Consider the following 23529-nt stretch of genomic DNA (forward strand, 5'->3'; position numbering starts at 1 on the left):
TGGCGAAAGAAGAAGGCAACGAAAGTAGAGGTATGACTGTAATTTTTTTAAAAAGCAGGGGTTTTATAGTGCAAAAGGGGAAAAACCTAAATTTAAAAAAAAAAGAAAATGTGATTTTGGTACTGTCGTAATCGTATCAACCTGCTGAAAAAAATTATTATGTCTTTTACGTTACGCAAGTCACGCTGTAAAAATAAACTGTGACAGAATTGAGGCATTTTTTCCCCCCTGTCCTCCAAAAAATGTAATAAACGTTCTACAAGACATGATATGTACCAAAAAAATAGTACCAATGAAAAGTACAGATCATCATACAAAAGCAAGCCTCATATGGCCATGTCAATGGAAAAATAAAAAACGTATAGGTTTTCAAATGTGTAGCTAAAAATCCCCCCAAGATCGCTGCGTCCTTAAGCCTAAAAGAGGCCGCGTCACCAAGGGGTTAAAGGCACACTGTCAACACGTTTGAGCCTCAAAGTAGACAGAATTGGGAGTCCGGGGAGGTAGGTTTCATGCTCATTGGGTACTCGTTCCTGTGCTCTGTCCCCATGTAGTTGGTGAGTGCAGACAGCATGACTGCTTTCAGCCAGCTTTGTGCATTCCCAGTTGAGGAAGTGCCAACGAAGACAGAGAACCCCTTGGGAAACAAAAATCTCAACACCCTGATGGACGTCTCCACTCATGGGTACAAAAGGCTTCTGTCTCTATTGGGACCTTTTCTAATTTTTTATACACAGTTTCAAATAGCGTGTTTTGGTTTACACATTCTGATTCCTCTTCTCGCTGCGTCCAGACATATCACATGGAATTCACTAATTGTCTCAGCAAGGAGATAACTGATAAGGTGATCACAGAAATATTGGCTGGGAGGAACATGGCTGATAGCCTCAAGGTCTGCCCGCCTCTTTTTAGATAGTTGTTCTCATCATTTCAGAGAATATGCGTAGACGGATAGATATAGAAGCCTTGTAGGAGTTGTGAAGACATCAAACACATCATCCACTCTCGCTCAGGGGGTCTCACAGAACATTGGACATCCATTACTATCAGAACCCTCCATAGGGAGGGTTGTGTTTTAGTATTTTAGTATTGTAAGAGCTGTTTTTGAGGCCAATGATAACGGATTTTGCATTACTGTTAGCCAACTTTTTGATATTTAAATATGTCAGTGAATTATCACTGCATTAGGAACAGCCGGCGTACGACCTCTTGTGATCCGTGATGCGGGACCACGGGATGGTTGTGTCATGATCTACTCTCATGTAATGTGCTGACCTCTCCTCTGCACAGCAGAAGGTAACATTTAACAGTCATGGGTAAATGTGGTGACTTGAGTGACTTTGATCGCGGGCAGATTGTTGGTAGTCGGAGGTGTGGTGCCAGTATTTTAAAACAGTAACACTTGTTGGCTGTTGCCGTACCATGATATCAAGAGTGCACCAAGACTGGTTGAACCACGGCCAGTCATCTAGCAGAAGAACACACAGTGACAGGCCATATGTGGCTGATCATAGATGCGAGCATCGGGTGGCATGTCTGGTATTTCATCAACGACATGCCACGGTAGATCAGCTGACCCAGCAGAACAAAAGCAGGAAAATTAGATACATTAAACTGGGGTTAACTAGCTGAACACCGACAAGGATGTCCCTGATGACCCTGTGTCATTGCCAACAACCCCTCGCATGGGCCCAGGAAAGACGTCAATGGACCTTGAACACAGGGCAGAAGGGTATCTGGAGTGATGAGTCTTGTTTCCAGCTGAACCATATTGGTGGGCAGGTCCTCATCTGGTGTAAACAACATGAAGCCATATCCCTTGGGCTCACTGTTGGGGTTTAACAAGCCAGTGGTGGCAGTGTCATGATCTGAGGAGAAGTTTCCTAGCATGGATTCGGGCTGTTGGTTATCATACCGCAATCCATGAATGGTGAACGCTGAAGCGACCTGTTGACTGACCATCTGCACCCATATCTTCAGTGGGTCTTCTCCGACCACAGCGCCATCTTTCAACAGTACGACACTCCGTGTCATTGAGCTCGGATCACTAGAGAGTGGTTGGAGGAACAGGACAATGAATACTCCACACTGGTTCACCCTCAAACTCACCAGACTGTAAACCTATTGAATATGTTTAGGATCTGCTCCTACTTATCCAAAATGTCCATCAGCTGACGGGGCTGCTGCAGCGGGCACGGAGCAAGTAGAGTACGGAAGATGTTTGCCACCTTGTGGAAACTGTTCCTCAACATTTGAAACTGTGATCGTCCAAAAAGGTGGACCAACCTGTTATTCAGTTGGTGGCCCCAATGTAGGGATCGTTCAGGGTGGTGCTATTAATTCACTTTTGTGTGCAAAATATTCAACTTCAAAGAAGCTTTATTGGTAGGGGGGTGAAATGAACATTAGTATTGACAAAGCAAGTGTAAATAGCGATTAAAGGAGAGGGGGAGGGATTGGGGCTGGGGTCACACCCTGCCTATGTGCACTACATGCGCCATGGCAATCATGTTACTATTAGACCACAACCCCTCTTACACTAAGCCATACCTTTAGTGTCTCTTCACAGTTATAGTGCCCCCAACTGACCCCTTCACAGTACTAGTAAACCTTTAGTACAGGTGACATCCATTTTTGTTTTTCTCCTCTCTGGGCACCAACCGCCATGAAAACTTCTAATCACGACTCCTCTCTGCAAACTCTCCCCAAATAGCCACTACTTTAATGACCCTCTCAGTACCCCCCCACCCCCACCCCCACCCCAAACCAAAATGTTGAGGAAACTTAGAGCTGTGTTGGGCTACCGTCCCTCTCCCTGAAAATGTATGAAAAATGAATGGGGTCTCATCATTCTCCTTGCCAACAGGGCATGCTTCTGCACAGTCTGAAGCGGGCAGCACTGATTGGACAGGGGGTGTAGGGATATGTCCATTATACAAGGAAAATAGTAACACTCAGATGTCGATTTATTTATATATTTCCAGCAGGAATAATAGAGGAATGGCACGAAAGCAGAGTTCAAAGAGAAGAAGCTCCTGAATTGTTTATGTCATGGAGGATACAAACATTTACTAAAAGACGATGTCAGGAGACATGACGGTGCTTCTTTAATTTACCTGACCTCCCATAATGCACTGGGAAAATGAAATAATGGCAAAGTATTCAGAATTATGGGAGTTGCAGAGATGGCAGATACGCTGTGAATACGCTGAGTTGTGTTCAGCCTCTTACATTACTTCGGTGGCGGGATATTAGATGGTACTTCTATAAAAAAGCTCATGCGTTCGTTAATGGCGTCTTCATGATACGGATTCAGTACTAACATTTTTTTCGTGTCTTGCACGCTCCACGCAAGACAAAATTTCTGCACTGCTGATGACTCAAAGCGTAAAGCATTTCGTGCAGTAGAGAACTCTATGATATAGAAGATGAATTCACTGGTCTTCGTTGGTATCTCTGACGGCAGCCCGCCCTCCTGTCCGGAGAAGAAAAAAAAGTTCATTAGTGAAACAAAGTCGCGGTCTGTGTTCACCAACACTGCTCCAGACGTCTGTAACTACTTTGCTTAACCCTTTCATGATCAGCAAGTTCTCAAACATGACTTTTTGTTTTTAATCCCCAATCTTCAGGAGCCATAACTTTGTTTCTTGCGGGACGAGTCGTATTTTAAAAAAATGCTATTTGGTGTAACATCTAATGCATTGAAGAACGTAACAACATGTATAGGCTGGTGAAATAGAAAAAAAGGACTATTGTGCCATAAAAACTATTGCGGGTCGTTCTCTGGTCATTCACAGTGCGGCAAAAATGACATGTTAACTTTATTCCGCAGATCTGTACAAATGCGGGGATACCAAATGTCTACAGATTTTAACATGTATTATATATAAATTATAGAAGAACCTCTCTATGTTGAAGACACCCAAATATTCACTTCCTCCCATGACATCACACCTTCGCTCTACAAAGCACCAATGACTGTCTGTCCATTGTCTCCAACAATATGTCATCTATCTAAAAGTTAACCCCTAAATATCTGAACTTCCTGTGTTTCCGCCATCTACTACCCAACCCAAACCAGATATCTCCATCTCAGTCTGTGGTGCCCCCATGACTCCTCAGCAGAACACCGAGTTATGGGTTCATATTTGACCTTTGCTTCACTCCTCATATTCAGTCACCTGCACTTCAAAAACATCTCCTGAATTCGCCCTTTCCTCACTGAGGAAACAGCAAAAACTCTGTTTCCTGTCGCCCTGACCCAATCTTGGCTTGATAACAGCAACTCGCTGATCGGTCTTCCCCTCACTAAACTCTCCTATTTCCAGTCCATCCTGAATGCAGCAGCCGGGCTCATCTTGTCGAGTCACTACACTGAAGCCTCCATCCTGTGCCAGTCACTACACCGATATCTCCACCTTGTGCCAGTCACTACACATATGTCTCCACCTTGTGCCACTCACTACATCGATGTCTCCACTCTATTCTAGTCATTACACATATGTCTCCACCCTGTGCCAGTCACTACACTGAAGCCTCCATCCTGTACCAGTCACTACACCGATACCTCCACCATGTGCCAGTCACTACACATATGTCTCCACCATGTGCCAGTCACTACACATATGTCTCCACCTTGTGCCAGTCACTACACCGATGTCTCCACCCTGTGTCAGTCACTGCACAGATAACTCTACCTTGTGCCAGTCACTACATCAATGTCTTCACCCTATTTCAGTGATTACACGTGTCTCCATCCTGTGCCAGTCACTGCATGGGCTGCTCATCAAATACAGAATTCAATTGAAACTCTCCACTCTCTAGAGATGAGCGAACGTACTCGTCCGAGCTTGATACTCGTTCGAGTATTAGCGTGTTCGAGATGCTCGTTACTCGTAACGAGTACCACGCGATGTTCGGGTTACTTTCACTTTCATCTCTGAGACGTTAGCGCGCTTTTCTGGCCAATTGAAAGACAGGGAAGGCATTACAACTTCCCCCTGCAACGTTCAAGTCCTATACCACCCCCCTGCTGTGAGTGGCTGGCGAGATCAGGTGTCACCCGAGTATAAAAATCGGCCCCTCCCGCGGCTCGCCACAGATGCGTTCTCACTTAGCTGAGGGAAAGTGCTGGTGCTGCTGCTATAGGGAGAGCGTTAGGAGTTATTATAGGCTTCAAGAACCCCAACGGTCCTTCTTAGGGCCACATCTAACCGTGTGCAGTACTGTGGAGGCTGCTTTTTGCAGTGTTGCACTTTTTTTTTTTTTTTTTTGGTATATCGGCCGTGCAGAGCATTGCGCCCTGCAGTAATACTCCAGGGACAGAAGTGCTTAGGCAGGGAGAGCGTTAGGAGTATTTTAGGCTTCAAGAACCCCAACGGTCCTTCTTAGGGCCACATCTAACCGTGTGCAGTACTGTGGAGGCTGCTTTCTGCAGTGTTGCACTTTTTTTTTTTTTTGGTATATAGGCCGTGCAGAGCATTGCGCCCTGCAGTAATACTCCAGGGACAGAAGTGGTGGTTAGGCAGGGACAGAAGACATATTAATTATTGATTGAATATAGGCAGTGGGCCTTTTCTAAAAAATATTGGGCAAAAAATCTATTTGGCCTGCCTGTCACTGTGCTCAGTGTTCTGGGTCTCTGCTGGGTGTAGTAGTTCTACAACAAAATCATACGCAGCCAGCTAAGTGTTACAGCAGGCTTGCGCCAAATAATTTCCTGGCTCTGTCTGGACTCTGAAATCACCGCTGTGTAGCAGTTAACAGTGCAAAACTCTGCAGTTCTGTGACATACCCTAGGGACAGAAGTGTGAAGGCAGGGACAGAAGACATATTATTGATTGAATATAGGCAGTGGGCCTTTTCTAAAAAATATTGGGCAAAAAATCTATTTGGCCTGCCAGTCACTGTGCTCAGTGTTCTGGGTCTCTGCTGGGTGTAGTAGTTCTACAACAAAATCATACGCAGCCAGCTAAGTGTTACAGCAGGCTTGCGCCAAATTATTTCCTGGCGTTCCGTAAGCGAAGTCAGCCTCCAACCACAGGCCAATAAGCGGCACATTTAATTACAGCGTTCTGTTTCTGCACTACTGGTAATACAGCATGCTGAGGGGTAGGGGTAGGCCTAGAGGACGTGGACGCGGGCGAGGACGCGGAGGCCCAAGTCAGGGTGTGGGCACAGGCCGAGCCAGTGCGGTGGCCAGGGGTAGAGGCAGGGCCAGACCGAATAATCCACCAACTGTTTCCCAAAGCGCCCCCTCGCGCCATGCCACCCTGCAGAGGTCAAGGTGCTCTACAGTTTGGCAGTTTTTCACAGAGACGCCTGACGACCGACGAACTGTGGTGTGCAACCTTTGTCGCGCCAAGATCAGCTGGGGAGGCACCACCACCAGCATGCGCAGGCATATGATGGCCAAGCACCCCACAAGGTGGGACGAAGGCCGTTCACCGCCTCCGGTTTGCACCACTGCCTCTCCCCCTGTGCCCCAACCTGCCACTGACATCCAACCCCCCTCTCAGGGCACAGGCACTACCGTCTCCTGGCCTGCACCCACACCCTCACCTCCGCTGTCCTCGGCCCCATCCAGCAATGTCTCTCAGCGCAGCATCCAGACGTCGCTAGCGCCACTGTTTGAGCGCGAGCGCAAGTACGCCGCCACGCACCCGCACGCTCAAGCGTTAAACGTGCACATTGCCAAATTGATCAGCCTGGAGATGCTGCCGTATAGGCTTGTGGAAACGGAGGCTTTCAAAAGCATGATGGCGGTGGCGGCCCCGCGCTACTCGGTTCCCAGTCGCCACTACTTTTCCCGATGTGCCGTCCCAGGCCTGCACGACCACGTCTCCCGCAACATTGTACGCGCCCTCACCAACGCGGTTACTGCCAAGGTCCACTTAACAACCGACACGTGGACAAGCACAGGCGGGCAGGGCCACTATATCTCCCTGATGGCACATTGGGTGAATTTAGTGGAGGCTGGGACAGAGTCAGAGCCTGGGACCGCTCACGTCCTACCCACCCCCCGAATTGCGTGCCCCAGCTCGGTGGTGGTATCTGCGGCGGTGTATGCTTCCTCCACTAAACCACCCTCCTCCTCCTACGCAACCTCTGTCTCGCAATCAAGATGTGTCAGCAGCAGCACGTCGCCAGCAGTCGGTGTCACGCGGCGTGGTAGCACAGCGGTGGGCAAGCGTCAGCAGGCCGTGCTGAAACTACTCAGCTTAGGAGAGAAGAGTCAGACGGCCCACGAACTGCTGCAGGGTCTGACAGAGCAGACCGACCGCTGGCTTGCGCCGCTGAGCCTCCAACCGGGCATGGTCGTGTGTGACAACGGCCGTAACCTGGTGGCGGCTCTGCAGCTCGGCAGACTCACGCACGTGCCATGCCTGGCCCATGTCTTTAATTTGGTGGTTCAGCGCTTTCTGAAAAGCTACCCACACTTGTCATACCTGCTCGGAAAGGTGCGCCAGCTCTGCACACATTTCCGCAAGTCCCACACGCACGCTGCCACCCTGCGGACACTGCAACATCGGTTTCATCTGCCACTGCACTGATTGCTGTGCGACGTGCCCACACAGTGGAACTCTACGCTCCACATGTTGGCCAGGCTCTATGAGCAGCGTAGAGCTATTGTGGAATACCAGCTCCAACATGGGCAGTGTAGTGGGAGTCAGCCTCCTCAATTCTTTACAGAAGAGTGGGCCTGGTTGGCAGACATCTGCCAGGTCCTTGGAAACTTTGAGGAGTCTACCCAGATGGTGAGCGGGGATGCTGCAATCATTAGCGTCACCATTCCTCTGCTATGCCTCTTGAGAAGTTCCCTGCAAAGCATAAAGGCAGACGCTTTGCGCTTGGAAACGGAGGCGGGGGAAGACAGTATGTCGCTGGATAGTCAGAGCACCCTCATGTCTATATCTCAGCGCGTTGAGGAGGAGGGGGAGGAGCATGAGGAGGAGGGGGAAGAGACAGCTTGGCCCACTGCTGAGGGGACAGATGCTGCTTGCCTGTCATCCTTTCAGCGTGTATGGCCAGAGGAGGAGGGGGAAGAGACAGCTTGTCCCACTGCTGAGGGTACAGATGCAGCTTGCCTGTCATCCTTTCAGCGTGTATGGCCAGAGGAGGAGGAGGAGGATCCTGAAAGTGATCTTCCGAGTGAGGACAGCCATGTGTTGCGTACAGGTACCCTGGCACACATGGCTGACTTCATGTTAGGATGCCTTTCTCGAGACCCTCGCGTTACACGCATTCTGGCCGCTACGGATTACTGGGTGTACACACTGCTCGACCCACGGTATAAGGAGAGCCTTTTCACTCTCATTCCCGAAGAGGAAAGGGGTTCGAGAATGATGCTATACCACAGGGCGCTGGTGGACAAACTGATGGTAAAATTCCCATCCGACAGCGCTAGTGGCCGAAGGCGCATTTCCGCGGCCCAGGTAGCAGGGGAGGCGCAGAGATCAGGCAGCATGTACAGCGCAGGCAGGGGAACACTCTCTAAGGCCTTTGACAGCTTTATGGCTCCCCAGCAAGACTGTGTCACCGCTCCCCAGTCAAGGCTGAGTCGGCGGGAGCACTGTAAAAGGATGGTGAGGGAGTACGTAGCCGATCGCACGACCATCCTCGGTGACGCCTCTGCCCCCTACAACTACTGGGTGTCGAAGCTGGACACGTGGCCTGAACTCGGGCTGTATGCCATGGAGGTGCTTGCTTGTCCTGCGGCTAGCGTCTTGTCAGAGAGTGTGTTTAGTGTGGCTGGGGGAATCATCACGGATAAGCGTACCCGCCTGTCAACCGACAGTGCCGACAGGCTTACACTCATCAAGATGAACAAAGCCTGGATTTCCCCAGACTTATCTTCTCCACCAGCGGACAGCAGCGATACCTAAGCAATACGTAGGCTGCACCCGCGGATGGAAGCTACGTTCTCTATCACCATCCAAAACGGGGACCTTTTTGCTTCATCTATCTGTGTATAATATTCCTCCTCCTCCGCCTGCTCCTCCTCCTGAAACCTCACATAATCACGCCGAACGGGCCATTTTTCTTAGGCCCACAAGGCTCAGTCATATAATTTTTATAAACAATTTTTATACGTTTCAATGCTCATTAAAGCGTTGAAACTTTCACCTCAACCAATTTTTTTTTTACTGGGCTGCCTCCAGGCCTAGTTACCAATTAAGCCACATTAACCAAAGCGATTAATGGGTTTCACCTGCCCTCTTGGTTGGGCATGGGCAATTTTTCTGAGGTACACTAGTACTGTTGGTACACCAATTTTTGGGGGCCCTCGCCTACAGTGTAATCAAATTAACTTTTTGCCCACCTGCATTACAGCTCACGTAACATCAGCTGTGTTGGGCACTGCAATGGGATATATTTATGTACCGCCGGTGGGTTCCAGGGAGCCACCCATGCTGTGGGTCCACAGGGAGTTGTAACTACATGTGTCCACTTCTAAAGAACCCCAGTCTGACTGGGGCATGCAGTGTGGGCCGAAGACCACCTGCATTAAACATGAATTTATTACCTCAGCTGTGATGGGCAATGCAATGGGATATATTTATGTACCGCCGGTGGCTTCCTGGCACCCACCCATGCTGTGGGTCCACAGGGAGTTGTAACTACATGTGTCCACTTCTAAAGAACCCCAGTCTGACTGGGGCATGCAGTGTGGGCCGAAGACCACCTGCATTAAACTTGAATTTATTACCTCAGCTGTGATGGGCAATGCAATGGGATATATTTATGTACCGCCGGTGGGTTCCTGGCACCCACCCATGCTGTGGGTCCACAGGGAGTTGTAACTACATGTGTCCACTTCTAAAGAACCCCAGTCCGACTGGGGCATGCAGTGTGGGCCGAAGCCCACCTGCATTAAACATGAATTTATTACCTCAGCTGTGATGGGCACTGCAATGGGATATATTTATGTACCGCCGGTGGGTTCCAGGGAGCCACCCATGCTGTGGGTCCACAGGGAGTTGTAACTACATGTGTCCACTTCTAAAGAACCCCAGTCTGACTGGGCATGCAGTGTGGGCCGAAGACCACCTGCATTAAACATGAATTTATTACCTCAGCTGTGATGGGCAATGCAATGGGATATATTTATCTACCACCGGTGGGTTCCAGGGAGCCACCCATGCTGTGGGTGCACACGGAATTCCCATTGCGGAGTTGTACCTGCCTGTGACTATTTATAAAAAACCGCGGTCTGACTGGGGCATGCAGACACCTTGACAGAATGAATAGTGTGTGGCACATAGGTTCCCCATTGCTATGCCCACGTGTGCAGCTCCAGATGGAGGTGGCACAGGATTGGATTTCTCATTGCTTCTGTACAGCATTGTGGACTATCGCCCCGCCCCTTTTAAAGAGGGTCGCTGCCTAGCCGTGCCAACCCTCTGCAGTGTGTGCCTGCTTTTCCTCTGGCAGACGCACTTATAAATAGACATGAGGGTGGCGTGGCATGAGGGCAGCTGAAGGCTGGGCAGGGACAGTTTGGTGTGCGCTGTGGACACTGGGTCGTGAGGGGGGGGGGTTGGTCAGCATGTAACCCAGGAGAAGTGGCAGCGGAGTGTCATGCAGGCAGTGATTGTGCTTTGTTGGAGGTACTGTGGTGCTTAGCGAAGGTATGCATTGCTAATGAGGGCTTTTCAGAAGTCAAAGTTGTTGGGAGGGGGGCACTCTTGCCGCTATTGCGGCTTAATAGTGGGACCTGGGAACTTGAGATGCAGCCCAACATGTAGCCCCTCGCCTGCCCTATCCGTTGCTGTGTCGTTCCCATCACTTTCTTGAATTGCCCAGATTTTCACAGACGAAAACCTTAGCGAGCATCGGCGATATACAAAAATGCTCGGGTCGCCCATTGACTTCAATGGGGTTCGTTACTCGAAACGAACCCTCGAGCATCGCGAAAAGTTCGTCTCGAGTAACGAGCACCCGAGCATTTTGGTGGTCGCTCATCTCTACCACTCTCCATTAGACTCTCCACAATGCTGCACTGCACTCTATCTCCTCCTTCACCTCTGCCTACTGCCATACTCATGCTCTCCGCTCTGATAATTTTATTTTATTTTTTTTTTTGTACCACTTAATGATGATTTTCAGGAAAGGGCTTATATTTCAAGCCCTTCCCCGAAAATCATACTGCTTAGTTCACCTTAAACCACTGCTTTCAATGGGACCAGCAGCAGCGCCAATCCAATTGAAAGCAATGGGATAGCATGCTGCACTTCTGCCACAGCTGTCACAGCTGTGGCAGAGGATTCCCTTATCCCCGTGGGAAACCCCTGCCACAGCTGTGACAGGTGTGGCAGAAGTCCACTGTATTCTCCCTATCTTTTCAATGCGGCTAGCGCTGTTGCCGCTGGCCCCATTGAAAAGGCTGGCAATATGCCGGCGTCATCATGTTTTTTTTTCGCGCTGCGATGCGAGTGTTTTCATTTGCTCTCGCAGTGCAAGAAAGGAAAAAAAAGTGTCAGCCCTTACTGAGACCAGTGATTGGGTGCTGTGACCGTTGCACTGCGAAGTGAGCAGGGACAGCGGTATCAGTGCAGCGGGTACTCAAGAGGTGAGTGTTTTATTATTTTTGGAGCTCCACAATACTTTTCAGCAGCATCCACATGTGATGCCCCTGCCAGGGTGCCCGGTGGTGGGATGTGTCACATGCTCTATGGGTAAAGTAACCCTAGAGGGGGAGTGATGTCTGACAAGGCAGTGGGGTAAGCGGTGAGCTGTGCATGATATACATATTATATCATACTCCTCAGAGAAGCACCGGAGGAGAGTTGAGTATTATACGGACTCAGATCTTACCTTAAGACTAACTGAATTACTTGCTGCGGACAGGAGGTAGTTCTTATTGTCCACTCTGCAGCTGAAGACCACCGGTAACCCATTCCCAGAATCGTATTCACTATATCTGTTCACATAAAACATCGCTCGCTCCCCTATAGAAAAAGATGCAGACATTTCTTATTAGATGATGAAATTGTGTCTCTACTTTTTAGCCTTTTAAACGTACAAAGAAGCAAAACTACAAGCCTACTGCAGCGTCCCAGGATTAGGGCCCCACAGCACTTAGTTCTGTTACCTCATGTGGAGTGTATGGGCCCAGTCACACGGGCGGCGATCCACGCGTATTTCCGGGTGGAAAAATGCCTGCACCGCGTGCGGACCAAAATCTGCATGACCAGCTCCATTGCCACCCATATGTTCTTTTTTTGTCAGGTACGGACGTCTGCGGCGCGGACCTTTTTCCATGCGGAAATACGCATGTATCGCCGCCCGTGTGACTAAGCCCTATATGTGTGTCTGTGTGTACACGCATGTCTATAGTTGCCATGGTGTTATGTGTATGGACCTGCTCAGGTATGCCAAACGTCAAGTGTCTGGTGTTCTTGTCTACAAACTTGTCTGTGTCTATACCCCGGTCACCCTAACCTGCTTAGGTTAGGTGTGGTTAGGGAAGGGGGTGGAGTTAGTAAGTTGGAGGAGAGGGGAGAAGTAGTCTGCAGCACATGGAGATCTAAGGCCATGATGGCGAACCTATGACACGCGTAGCCATAGTCGCTGACACGCGGCCGCTCACCCGGCTAATGAATACCGGCAGGGGCCGCGGCTCCCCTGCTGGTATTCATTAACCAGCACTACTAGCAGCGCTGATCCCGGCGCAAACTGTGATGTCAGTGTGCACCAGGATCCTCCTCCCCCGACGTCTCCTACCTGTTGGTTCCGAGGGAGCGTCCGGGGGGAGAAGGCGCCCTGCAACACACTGACATCACCGTGTGCGCAGGAAATCATCGCTGCTGGAGGGCGCCGGGCACAGGAGGAGCGGAGCATCCACAAGGTAAGTACATGGGTCGGGGGGGTCCGCTGTGTGGGGGGCAGTCACCTGTCGGGGGCATTCACCGCTGGGGGTCTGCTGTGTGGGGGACAGTCACCGCTGGGGGTCTGCTGTGTGAGGGGCAGTCACTGCTGGGGGTCTGCTGTGTGGGGGGCAGTCACTGCTGGGGGTGCGCTGTGGGGGGCAGTCACTGCTGGGGGTGCGCTGTGAGGGGGCAGTCACCGCTGGGGGTGCGCTATGAGGGGGGCAGTCACCGCTGGGGGTGCGCTATGAGGGGGGCAGTCACCGCTGTGGGGTCCGCTGTGAGGGGGGCAGTCACCGCTGGGGGTCCGCTGTGAGGGGGGCAGTCACCGCTGGGGGTCCGCTGTGAGGGGGGCAGTCACCGCTGGGGGTCCGCTGTGAGGGGGGCAGTCACCACTGGGGGTCCGCTGTGAGGGGGGCAGTCACCACTGGGGGTCCGCTGTGTGGGGGGCATTCACCGCTGGGGGGCATCTGTGTGGGGGGCATTCACCGCTGGGGGGCCTCTGTTTGGGGGGCATTCACCGCTGGGGGGCCTCTGTGTGGGGGGCAGTCACCGCTGTGGGGGCAGATAATGCTGGGGGCCGCTGTGGATGGTGCTGTCGCTGCTGGGGGCCGCTGTGGGGGGCGCTGTCGCTGCTGGGGGGCGCTGTCGCTGCTGGGGGGCGCTGTCACCGCTGGGGGGCGCTGTCACTGCTGGGGGGCGCTGTCGCCGCTGGGGGCCACTGTGGGGGGCGCTGTCGCCGCTGTGGGTGCGAGGGGGGCCACTGTGGGGAGGCGCTGTCGCCGCTGGGGGCCGCTGTTGGGGCACTGTCACCGCTGGGGGCTCATTGCTGAGATAAGTGAAGGGGAGGCTGGGAGAGGCGAGGCCCTGTGCGCTGGGTGTTTTGGGCTTATTAAATACCGTTATACAATACAATTATACATATTTGTTATTTAAACTATAAATATCGCAAATTTATGGGGGGTTTTTCGAAGTGACACACCACCCGACTTATGCTCGTTTTTTTGGCGAATTTTGACACACCAAGCTCAAAAGGATGCCCATCACTGATCTAAGGGGAAGCTGCCCCTTTCAGTTGGACAGATATTCCCCTGCAGGCAAGAAAGAGCTGCTTCATACTGGCTGTGACCAGATAGGTAATAGTTATCAGTACCATATATAATATATATATATGACTCATTGGTAACCGCTATGTCTTAAGCGGTTCTGGTCAATAAATCAGTATTAATTAGTATATTAGACAGGGACCAGTATCCAGTATACGGATAGTGACAGATCAGGTGACCGCTGGCCTATAGGGAGAGTAGTGGTCCAGTCACATTGGTAGACTAGATAGAGTTAAAGGGGTTCTGTCATTAAAAAAAAAACTCTACAGTTACCTATTCGTCCCCCATCAGTTTTTTTACCGCTTCTTCCCCTCACCGATCTTCTCCTGTCTCCTGTGTAGTGTCTCAGAGTAGGGACCCTCCAGCACCTTAATATCGGTCTCCTGTAGTGTGTTTATGTCTTTGTATTGTTGGATGTGATGGACTGTGTGTTATTATGCATATTGGCTCTGTCTGGGCCAATGTTAGGTCATTGTCTGGTGTCTGTGTCATCCTAACCTTATGTGTCTTTTCAGTCACCCTAAGCAGGCCTAGGATTGACTAGGTAGCTCACCAATAGCTTGGGATTGGTTGTAAGAGCAACTATAAAAAGCCAGAGCATGGGGTGAGAGAGTAAAGAAACAGACAAGGAAAAAAGAGAAGGTGAGGTTTAAGTAGAGCCTAAGCAAGCCTGGCTCAAGTGAAGCTCTGAGGGCCGGAGTGGAGTCTATTTCATCCCTGCTGGAAGAGGAATCCAAGACAGGGCAGACCGCATGGAATTCAGAGGGAAAGAACCTGCTTAAATTCTGCTTGTGTGGAAGAACCCTCAGCTAACTTAGACTGATGGGCGCATCTTCCTGAATTGAGAAGGAGAAAGAAATTGGTACGTGTGTTTGCTGATAACTGCTAAACTGTTGAAGTTACTACTAATTGAAAATCTGATAAGTCAGAGCTGTTTGTTGAAATCGTTTGCAAGTGTGGAGTAAACTGTGTGCCTTCGGTTTACAGTATAAAAGCTGGCGTGGACTCTTTATTCCAACCCGACGAGATCACTTCCATTAAAGGGTACTGGCATCACGAGGACAATTACAAATTAACCCATTATTGTTACCATTATCTCTATTTGCCACTGTTCGAAGCCCGGCCAGGCCGCGTCTAGACATTGCAGAGAGGGGTGGCAAAGCCACCGTTAATAACCATCTTATTTCCTCACCGTTTCCCCACAAAGGTGTGTGCTCAGCCACCACACCTGCAGTCTCCCGGGTCCCCTTACCGCAAGCCAGCCGATTCTTCTTTCGATGATGAAGCGTCCAGTCTCCTTCCTTCAGGTTAATGTACGCTACGTCACTAGTGATGTAGCATTCACTGCCTAGCAGGGAGGGCCGAGCTATTGCAGAGACTGCGCATGGGCAGTGTCTCATGGCAATAGTATATGAACACTCGCAGCGAGACAGCGCACATGCGCACTCTCAGCAATAGCTCGGCATTCCATGCTAGGCAGCGAATGCTATGTCACTAGTGACATAATGTACACTGACCTGCCTGAATGAGACTGCCAACAATCAACGCTCCAAAACAGGAAGAAGAGGATCCGGGTGGCTGGAGGTGAGGTGACCCGGGGGAACTGCCGGAGCCAGGAGAAGATCAAGTAGGAGATGATACAGTAAGAAGACTGACGGGGAGGAATAGTTAAGTATTGTTGTTTTTTTTTTTCTTCTAATGACAAAACCCCTTTAAGGACCTAGTGGAGTGTAGTCAGGCTTGCCATTCTCATCTGCTGAAGTAGCTTCTAGTCATCAGACTAGCTTGACCTGCAGTGGATTGTCCTGTTACTCCTGAGGAATCCTGTGTCTTCCACCGGCTACAGGGTCTCCGGCATCAAAGTCCATTTTACTTCTGACTTAATATAATATTTATACTACATTGTAAACGCCGTAATAGATCCTAAAAAACAATGGTAAATTCCATGTTGTGGGTTGGGAGGGATACAGTTTCTTCTTGTGGAGATCAGGTTTCCACACTTATTGAATACAACCCTTTATATGCTTGAACTTTTGTAGCTCCCATGCAGTGACTGGTGGGTGGCTCAGATGGGGCCCCTTATTCCATTAGGCCCCTGACAGCAGTACCACCTGTCCTGCTCTTATGACCACCCTGCTTACAGAGTTCCTCCAGATTTTTTTGCTGAAGACGTCATTCTCTGGAATGCAAAGAGTGAAATCTGCATTGAAAATAGAATGTAACGCACAGCAGGAGATACAGAAATCACCGCGGATGGGCCTCTTCCTTGCTGCGGGACTCGTAGACTGGAGTCTGATGACAGGCCAGCCTCTGTTATATGGTTGACATATAGTAGCTTTACTATATGTAATAATTTAATGTATCATCAATACCCAGGTCAACCCACAAAAAACAAGTCCTCAGACAACCCCATTGACGGAAACATGAAAGAAAGCAATTTTTGTTAAGGCATTACTTTAAGTAGCACAACACAAAAAATCTCTATGAATTTGCTATGGCTGTAATCATACTGACCCGCAGAATAAAAAAAAACATGCCATTTTTTTTTTACTACCCTGTGAACACAATAACATCCCCCCCCCCCCCACGACCCCCCCAACAAAAAAAACAGCACCATTTTGTTTTTTTCCCTTTGACTCCACTTTTCCAATACTTTCTATGGTGCACAAAAAACAACCCTCTTGTAGCCGTGTCACCAGAAAAATAAAGTTATTATTTTTTGAAAGTAGGAATGAAAACAAAATAAAAAGGGCTGCGGGGCGCAGGGGTTCCCCTTTACTTTCAGCCTCAATGTTTTTTTAATGGAAAGCACTAGATCTGTTAAATATTTTCAAGATTTCCCATTTAAATCGCTGTTCAGACCAACAGAGAACCGAAGCTTACCTTTTGTATCTCCATCTGACTCGAAAGTGGCAATAGACTCTTCTGGATGGGCAGTGAGGAAGTCATCATGGGAATTCTGGATATGATATGGAGTTTTTCCTCTGAACTTATTCACGTTGAAGTTCATTGCGTAAGTGACTTCAATAATTTCTGAAGTTGCCAAAATAAAGCAAAAGAACTTAATTAGAATGACTTTACAAAAAGTAATACAAGCTGTAATACAAGCAAAAGGAGGCCGACACGCTACCGAATAGAAGAATAAAGCACTTTTTCTAAAAACATACAGCGTCCAAATACTTTTGTCCTTATAGTGTATGCAGAGCACTCAAAAGATCGTCCTCATACATATATCCACCAAAGAGCTACATATAATTGCAAGAATCGGCCTTATTTGTGCACGCTGGATACTGCTCCATACCACAATGTCTGCCTCGGAATATCCATATTAGAGGGGTTGTCCCAGGACTATTACACCTCTCTGATAAAAAGTCAACTCCATACCTGGCAGCTATCAGATGTTTTTGACAGCTGACAGCCACCGGCAACTGTAAGTTAGCTCCGATTGCAGTTGATTGCCACGATCAAAAATGACTACACTTCTAGACAGTCAGACAGACGGGACAGGCCCTTCCAGCGCCTAATTGCTCTCACCGAGGATGCACTTTTGACTCCACTTTTCCAATACTTTCTATGGTGCAGAAAAAACAATCCTCTTGTAGCCGTGTCACCAGAAAAATAAAGTTATTATTTTTTGAAAATAGGAATAAAAACAAAATAAAAAGGGCTGCGGGGCGCAGGGGTTCCCCTTTAGTTTCAGCCTCAATGTTTTTTTTTAATGGAAAGCACTAGATCTGTTAAATATTTTCAAGATTTCCCATTTAAATCGCTGTTCACCCCAACAGAGAACCGAAGCCTACCTTTTAAATCTTCATCTGACTTGAAAATGGCAGTAGACTCTTCTGGATGGGCAGTGAGGAAGTCATCATGGGAATTCAGGATATAGTATGGGGTTTTTCCTCTGAAGTCATTTACTTTGAAGTTCATTCCCTGCATGACTTCACTAATTTCTGAAGTTGCCAAAATAAAGCAAAAGAACTTAATTAGAATGACTTTACAAAAAGTAATACAAGCTGTAATACAAGCAAAAGGAGGCCGACACGCTACCGAATAGAAGAATAAAGCACTTTTTCTAAAAACATACAGCGTCCAAATACTTTTGTCCGTATAGTGTATGCAGAGCACTCAAAAGATCGTCCTCATACACAGTATCCACCAAAGAGCTACATATAATTGCAAGAATCGGCCTTATTTGTGCACGCTGGATACTGCTCCATACCACAATGTCTGCCTCGGAATATCCATATTAGAGGGGTTGTCCCAGGACTATTACACCTCTCTGATAAAAAGTCAACTCCATACCTGGCAGCTATCAGATGTTTTTGACAGCTGACAGCCACCGGCAACTGTAAGTTAGCTCCGATTGCAGTTGACTGCCACGATCAAAAATGACTACACTTCTAAACAGTCAGACAGACGGGACAGGCCCTTCCAGCGCCTAATTGCTCTCATCGAGGATGCACTTCAATGGGGTGGTATAACAACTCGGAGCCTAGTGAAGGTTTTCAGAGCTGCCATGTATGGATGCCTTTTAAGTCCTTGTTGGGTAAAACAATAGCTTACAACAAGTGAAAGTAACCCGAACACCGCGTGGTGCTCGTTAAGAGTAACGAGCATCCCGAACACCCTAATATTCGCCCGAGCATCAAGCTCGGACGAGTACGTTCGCTCATCACTAATCTCTACCAATAGAGACTCCACATATTCATCTCCCTCATGTATATCCTTCTGGAGTGTGGGCTTTAAACTGGATTTTACATAAAGGGAAGCCCTCCACCTTTCTGATTTTTACGATTCCTTCTGAACAGACTATAAGCCTGTAAAAATTACTGCCCAGTCATAGCTTTCGTCCAACCAGGTCTCCGTTATTCTCACTATATTGTAGTTTTCCTCAGACATTATTATTTCCCCTTTCTCAATTTTATTGGTCAGATCTTTTTGAATCTTCTCTCTCTTCTCTAGTGTTAGCCATCCTTTATTGCTTTGAGTCATTGGCGAATTTGAATGGTTTCCCCTTATGTAGATCATTTATAAAAATGTTGGACAAGGAGCCTTGTGGATCCCACTTCAGACTCATATTGAGTACGATCACTCAGCCAGTTTTAAATCCACCTAACAGTTGCACAGAGGCACAGAGTCAAGTCACATTATTATGACCACCAGCTAATATCCAGATTAACCGGCATGTGCCGCAGGGACAGCAGCTACATAGATGGGGACTGACTTTATAAGGTGCTTGTAGGTTGTCACAGTTGATAGATGATGGGTGAGGGAGGATCCATTTAGCAATCAAGGTGGTCCTCTAAATGCTGAATTGGGTTCACGTCTGGGGAGCTAGGGGGCAGGGAAGTACTTAAAAGTCTTGGTCACACTCTTCCAACCACTGTCGGACATTTGTAGCCATGTAACATTCTGCATTGTCTTGCTGGAAGATCCCATCTGCCCCAGGGAAAACAAACCGCATGTATGGGTGTACAAGATCTGCAAGGACTGATTCATAACCAGATCGGTTCTGAGTGCCTTCCACATGGATGAGCGACCCAGAGAACGCCACACTTTCACCACAGCAGTACACAAACAGTTCACAAACAGCGCTGCTTGAGAAATATCGCCACTCTTGGCCCGAAAGCCAATGATCAGCCCTTTTACCCATGACAACAATAAATGACAAGTGAGCAGAAAGGCTATCACACAACTTACATACCCACCAAGCCCACAACACATCACTTACTTCATGGCCTATGTGCTGCTGATATTGAAAGCAGGAGGTGGTACCATTTGGGGTATTTAATGTGACTTGACCCTTATCTATCTATCTATCTATCTATCTCATATCTATCTATCTCATATCTATCTATCTATCTCATATCTATCTATCGCATATCTCCTATCTATCTATCTATCTATCTATCTATCTATCTCCTATCTATCTCATATCTATCTCCTATCTATCTATCTATCTATCTATCTCATATCTATCTATCTATCTCCTATCTATCTATCTATCTATCTCCTATCTATCTATCTCCTATCTATCTATCTATCTATCTCCTATCTATCTATCTATCTATCTATCTCCTATCTATCTATCTATCTATCTCCTATCTATCTATCTATCTATCTATCTCCTATCTATCTATCTATCTCATATCTATCTATCTATCTATCTATCTATCTATCTATCTATCTATCTATCTATCTATCTACATAATATGTATATGTAAAGCTTTTCTCACCTTAAAGGGCTCAGATTGAACAGAGAAGCCGGAGCTGATAGTCTTGATGCAACGCTTTCTGGGAATGTTCTGCAGAGCTCTTCCCTGAACACATTTTCGGTAAGTGTGCAGAAGAGACGCCTCCTCTGTTAGTGGTTGTGATTACTGGGAGCTTCCAGGTGCAGCGATTATATCAATGTATGCAATAGCCAAAATATTGTATTGATTACTCTTCATTCAAGTATGCTGAGTACTTGTGTGTCATATCCCCACCTGTGCAACTCCTACAGGTAAAAAGTAATTGCCAGGCTCACATCTCAGCAGCCTCAGGGAATCCCGAGTCAGAGCGGAAACTCCTGTTATATATGCATTATTGCGTAACTCAGACCTGCATGCCAGGTTGGACTCGCCCAGTCGGCTCCTGTTACGACATGAGCCCCAGGACAACCCCAAACAGCAAGTTATTCTGCAGATAGAAGGGGACATGTGCATGTAGAGATGTAGGGCAGACCCGAAGAATTATTTACTCTGGTGGGACCAAATCCAAGTTCATGGTTGTTCGTTGTGTAAATGTATATGCAGTTAACAGAGTAAACTGAGTCTCTTAAAGGGCCGCTACAGTGATTTTTTTATTCCTTATGTGAGCTGGTATTATCTTGGATGCGGTTTGCATGAGTTACTTTGTGCACATAGAAATACACGCAAAATCACCCGTGTGAAGGAGCCCTCAAGATAATACATGATAAGCATCAGACAGGGGGGCTGCACAGCATAGAAGTGACTGCAAAACACAGAGCAGACCTCCAGAATGTGACAGGCAATCAGGTGAGGGAGAACAGGGGGGCTAGAAAAATGTGTTTTTTCAGAATAGATCTTTAAATTCTCACAAGAAAAAAAACAGTGTCCTTAAAATAAACTTCCCGAATCCAGTGACGCCTCTCCAGTAGACATCTGTCTGAGCAGACCCTCCCTTTATCTAGACCAGATTCCATGGGACGATTTTTAGCTCCGTCATTAAAGACTAGAGATGAGCGAGCACGCTCGGTTAAGTCAGTTACTCGAGTGAGCATCACTCTTCTCGAGTGACTACTCTTCCGAGCAATTGTGGGGGGACGGCGGGCGGGCGGCCGCGGAGGGAGTGGGGGGAGAGTGAGAGAGATCAGTTGCTCAAGAAGAGCAATGCTCGCTCATCTTTATTAAGGACATTTTACAAGGGCTGATAATCATTTGGGTTCCTGTGATCCAGTGAGAATCTGCATGATTATCATGCAGCGTACATGCTGCCCCAACTGAACTCATTTGAATTCATTCACTTCTTGTTCATCGTTCAGTTTCTGCATGCAGAGCGGCTCGTGTGAACAGGCAGTATCTCTAATGAACAACTGCCTGTTTATTGTGAATAGAGCCGGACGGGCTGGCAGGTTGCGGCCGCTCCACCTCAATACGCTCATTCCTGTGTAAAAGTACAGAAATGATTATCGCTGGGACAAGCTGTCGGGCATCTTTGTCTGACAGACCGTTCCACGTAAAAGGGCCCTATGGACCCCAAAAATTTCTTGTTTCTACCTCTATGTATTCCAGCCACAACTTTGTAATTTTTTTTTCACTTTTGCATGAGATCTTTTTTCTTTCAGTCCGTCCCATGTAGAAGCACCCTTATACCCCATGTATATTGGCCATCTTCTTCTCTAGAAGGTCATTTTCACTAAGAGTGGCTTATAGTACACTCTTGGTTACCCAGAAATCTATGTATCCATATTAAGAAAGGTAGGTAAAGGTGAAGTCCCCCGGTGCAAGCAGGATGGGCTCACAGTAAAGTCAATGAGCAGTGCACCAGTAGTTACAAGCATCGACCACTACACCATAGTCAGAGCATCAGTTTCCAGTCCACACCCCTGCGTAGCGGCGCTGACAGCGGACGCCTGATCAGCTAATTGGCCAGGATCCCAAGTGGCAGACCCCAGATGATCAACTATGGATGACCGATCATGAGGGTCCTGAGAAAAGCTCATAAATAAACAATAAAGGTGACCCCCTCACATTAAGTATACAATAAAGCAATCAGTACAGAAGGACATCTCCTCCCCCAACAACAGGGCTCCTATTGAGCAGATTTACTATGGGAAACCACCAATCCATAACAGGGTTATCCAAATTGAATTAGTTCTCATTTATTTGGAAAAAAAACATATAAAATAGCGAAGCAGAAAGGTAGCATGTGGGCCCGGACCAGTGAGATTTAGTCATGTGGGTCCAGACCAGTGAAATTGAGACACTTGGGCCCGAACCAGTGAGATTGAGTTATGTTGGTTCAGACCAGTGAGATTGAGTCAAGTGCACCCAGACCAGTTAGATTGTATCACGTGAGCACGGACAAATGAGATTGAGTCATGTGAGCCCGGACCAGTGATATTGAGTTACGTTGGCATAGACTAGTGAGATTGAGTCACGTGGGCATGGACTAGTAAGATTGAGTCCTGTGGGCCCAGACCGGTAAGATTGAGTCATGTGGGCCCAGATCAGTGAGATTGAGTCATGTGGGCCCAGACCGGTGAGATTGAGTCACGAGGTCCCAGACCAGTCAGATTGAGTCGTGTGGGCCCAGACCAGTCAGATTGAGTCGTGTGGGCCCAGACCAGTGAGAATGAGTCGTGTGGGCCCAGACCAGTGAGAATGAGTCGTGTGGGCCCAGACCAGTGAGAATGAGTCGTGTGAGCCCAGACCAGTGAGATTGAGTCATTTGGGCACAGACCAGTTAGATTGTGTCATGTGCGCTCAGACCAGTGAGATTGTGTCATGTGCGCTCGGACCAGTGAGATTGAGTCATGTGCACCCAGACGAGCGAGTTTGAGTTATGTGGGCCTGGACCAGTGAGATTGAGTCATGTGCACCCAGACGAGTGAGATTGAGGAGACTCCTATTACTGGAATTTCTGGGTCAGGTATATATTAACCTCTTTAGTTTGTTTGAACAGATTCCTGAGAGGTAAGAAACACATGCATAATAGTAACCAGCAGTCAGGGTGGAATTCTCATATCTGTCTGTTACTGGGAGCTCATTGGCAATCATCCCTACAATATCTACAGCTGTAGCAAAGTGTAACTTGTCAGTGATTCCTTTCTGCAACAAGTTATCTTAACCCCTCAGTGATGAAGCTTTTCTTAGTTTTTCCATTTTTGTTTTTTCCTCCTCACTTTTAAAAAATCGTAACTTCTTTATTTATCCATCGACGTAGCTGTAGGTTTTCTGCGGGACGAGTTGTATTTTTCACTAGTACTATTTAATGTACCATAAAATGCACTGCAAAACTTTTAAAAAATTCTAAGTGGAGAGAAATGG

The 23529-nt window shown here is 48.0% G+C and overlaps 1 protein-coding gene across 1 annotated transcript; it reads right to left on the reverse strand.

Annotated features, from left to right (window-relative positions):
* Positions 1 to 2948: 2948 nt before the first annotated feature.
* On the reverse strand, positions 2949 to 20521 carry LOC136631811 (interleukin-18-like). The gene is made up of 5 exons (XM_066606194.1): positions 20212 to 20521; positions 17776 to 17925; positions 16859 to 17008; positions 11818 to 11951; positions 2949 to 3475 (listed from the first exon to the last, which is right to left on the reverse strand). Exons 2-5 carry the CDS (start codon positions 17909 to 17911, stop codon positions 3233 to 3235), a joined length of 663 nt encoding a protein of 220 aa, XP_066462291.1. The 5' UTR covers positions 17912 to 17925; positions 20212 to 20521; the 3' UTR covers positions 2949 to 3232.
* Between the last annotated feature and the right edge of the window lie 3008 nt (positions 20522 to 23529).

The sequence above is a fragment of the Eleutherodactylus coqui genome, chromosome 6 (assembly GCF_035609145.1).
Source record: "Eleutherodactylus coqui strain aEleCoq1 chromosome 6, aEleCoq1.hap1, whole genome shotgun sequence".
NCBI classification, from domain to species: domain Eukaryota; kingdom Metazoa; phylum Chordata; class Amphibia; order Anura; family Eleutherodactylidae; genus Eleutherodactylus; species Eleutherodactylus coqui.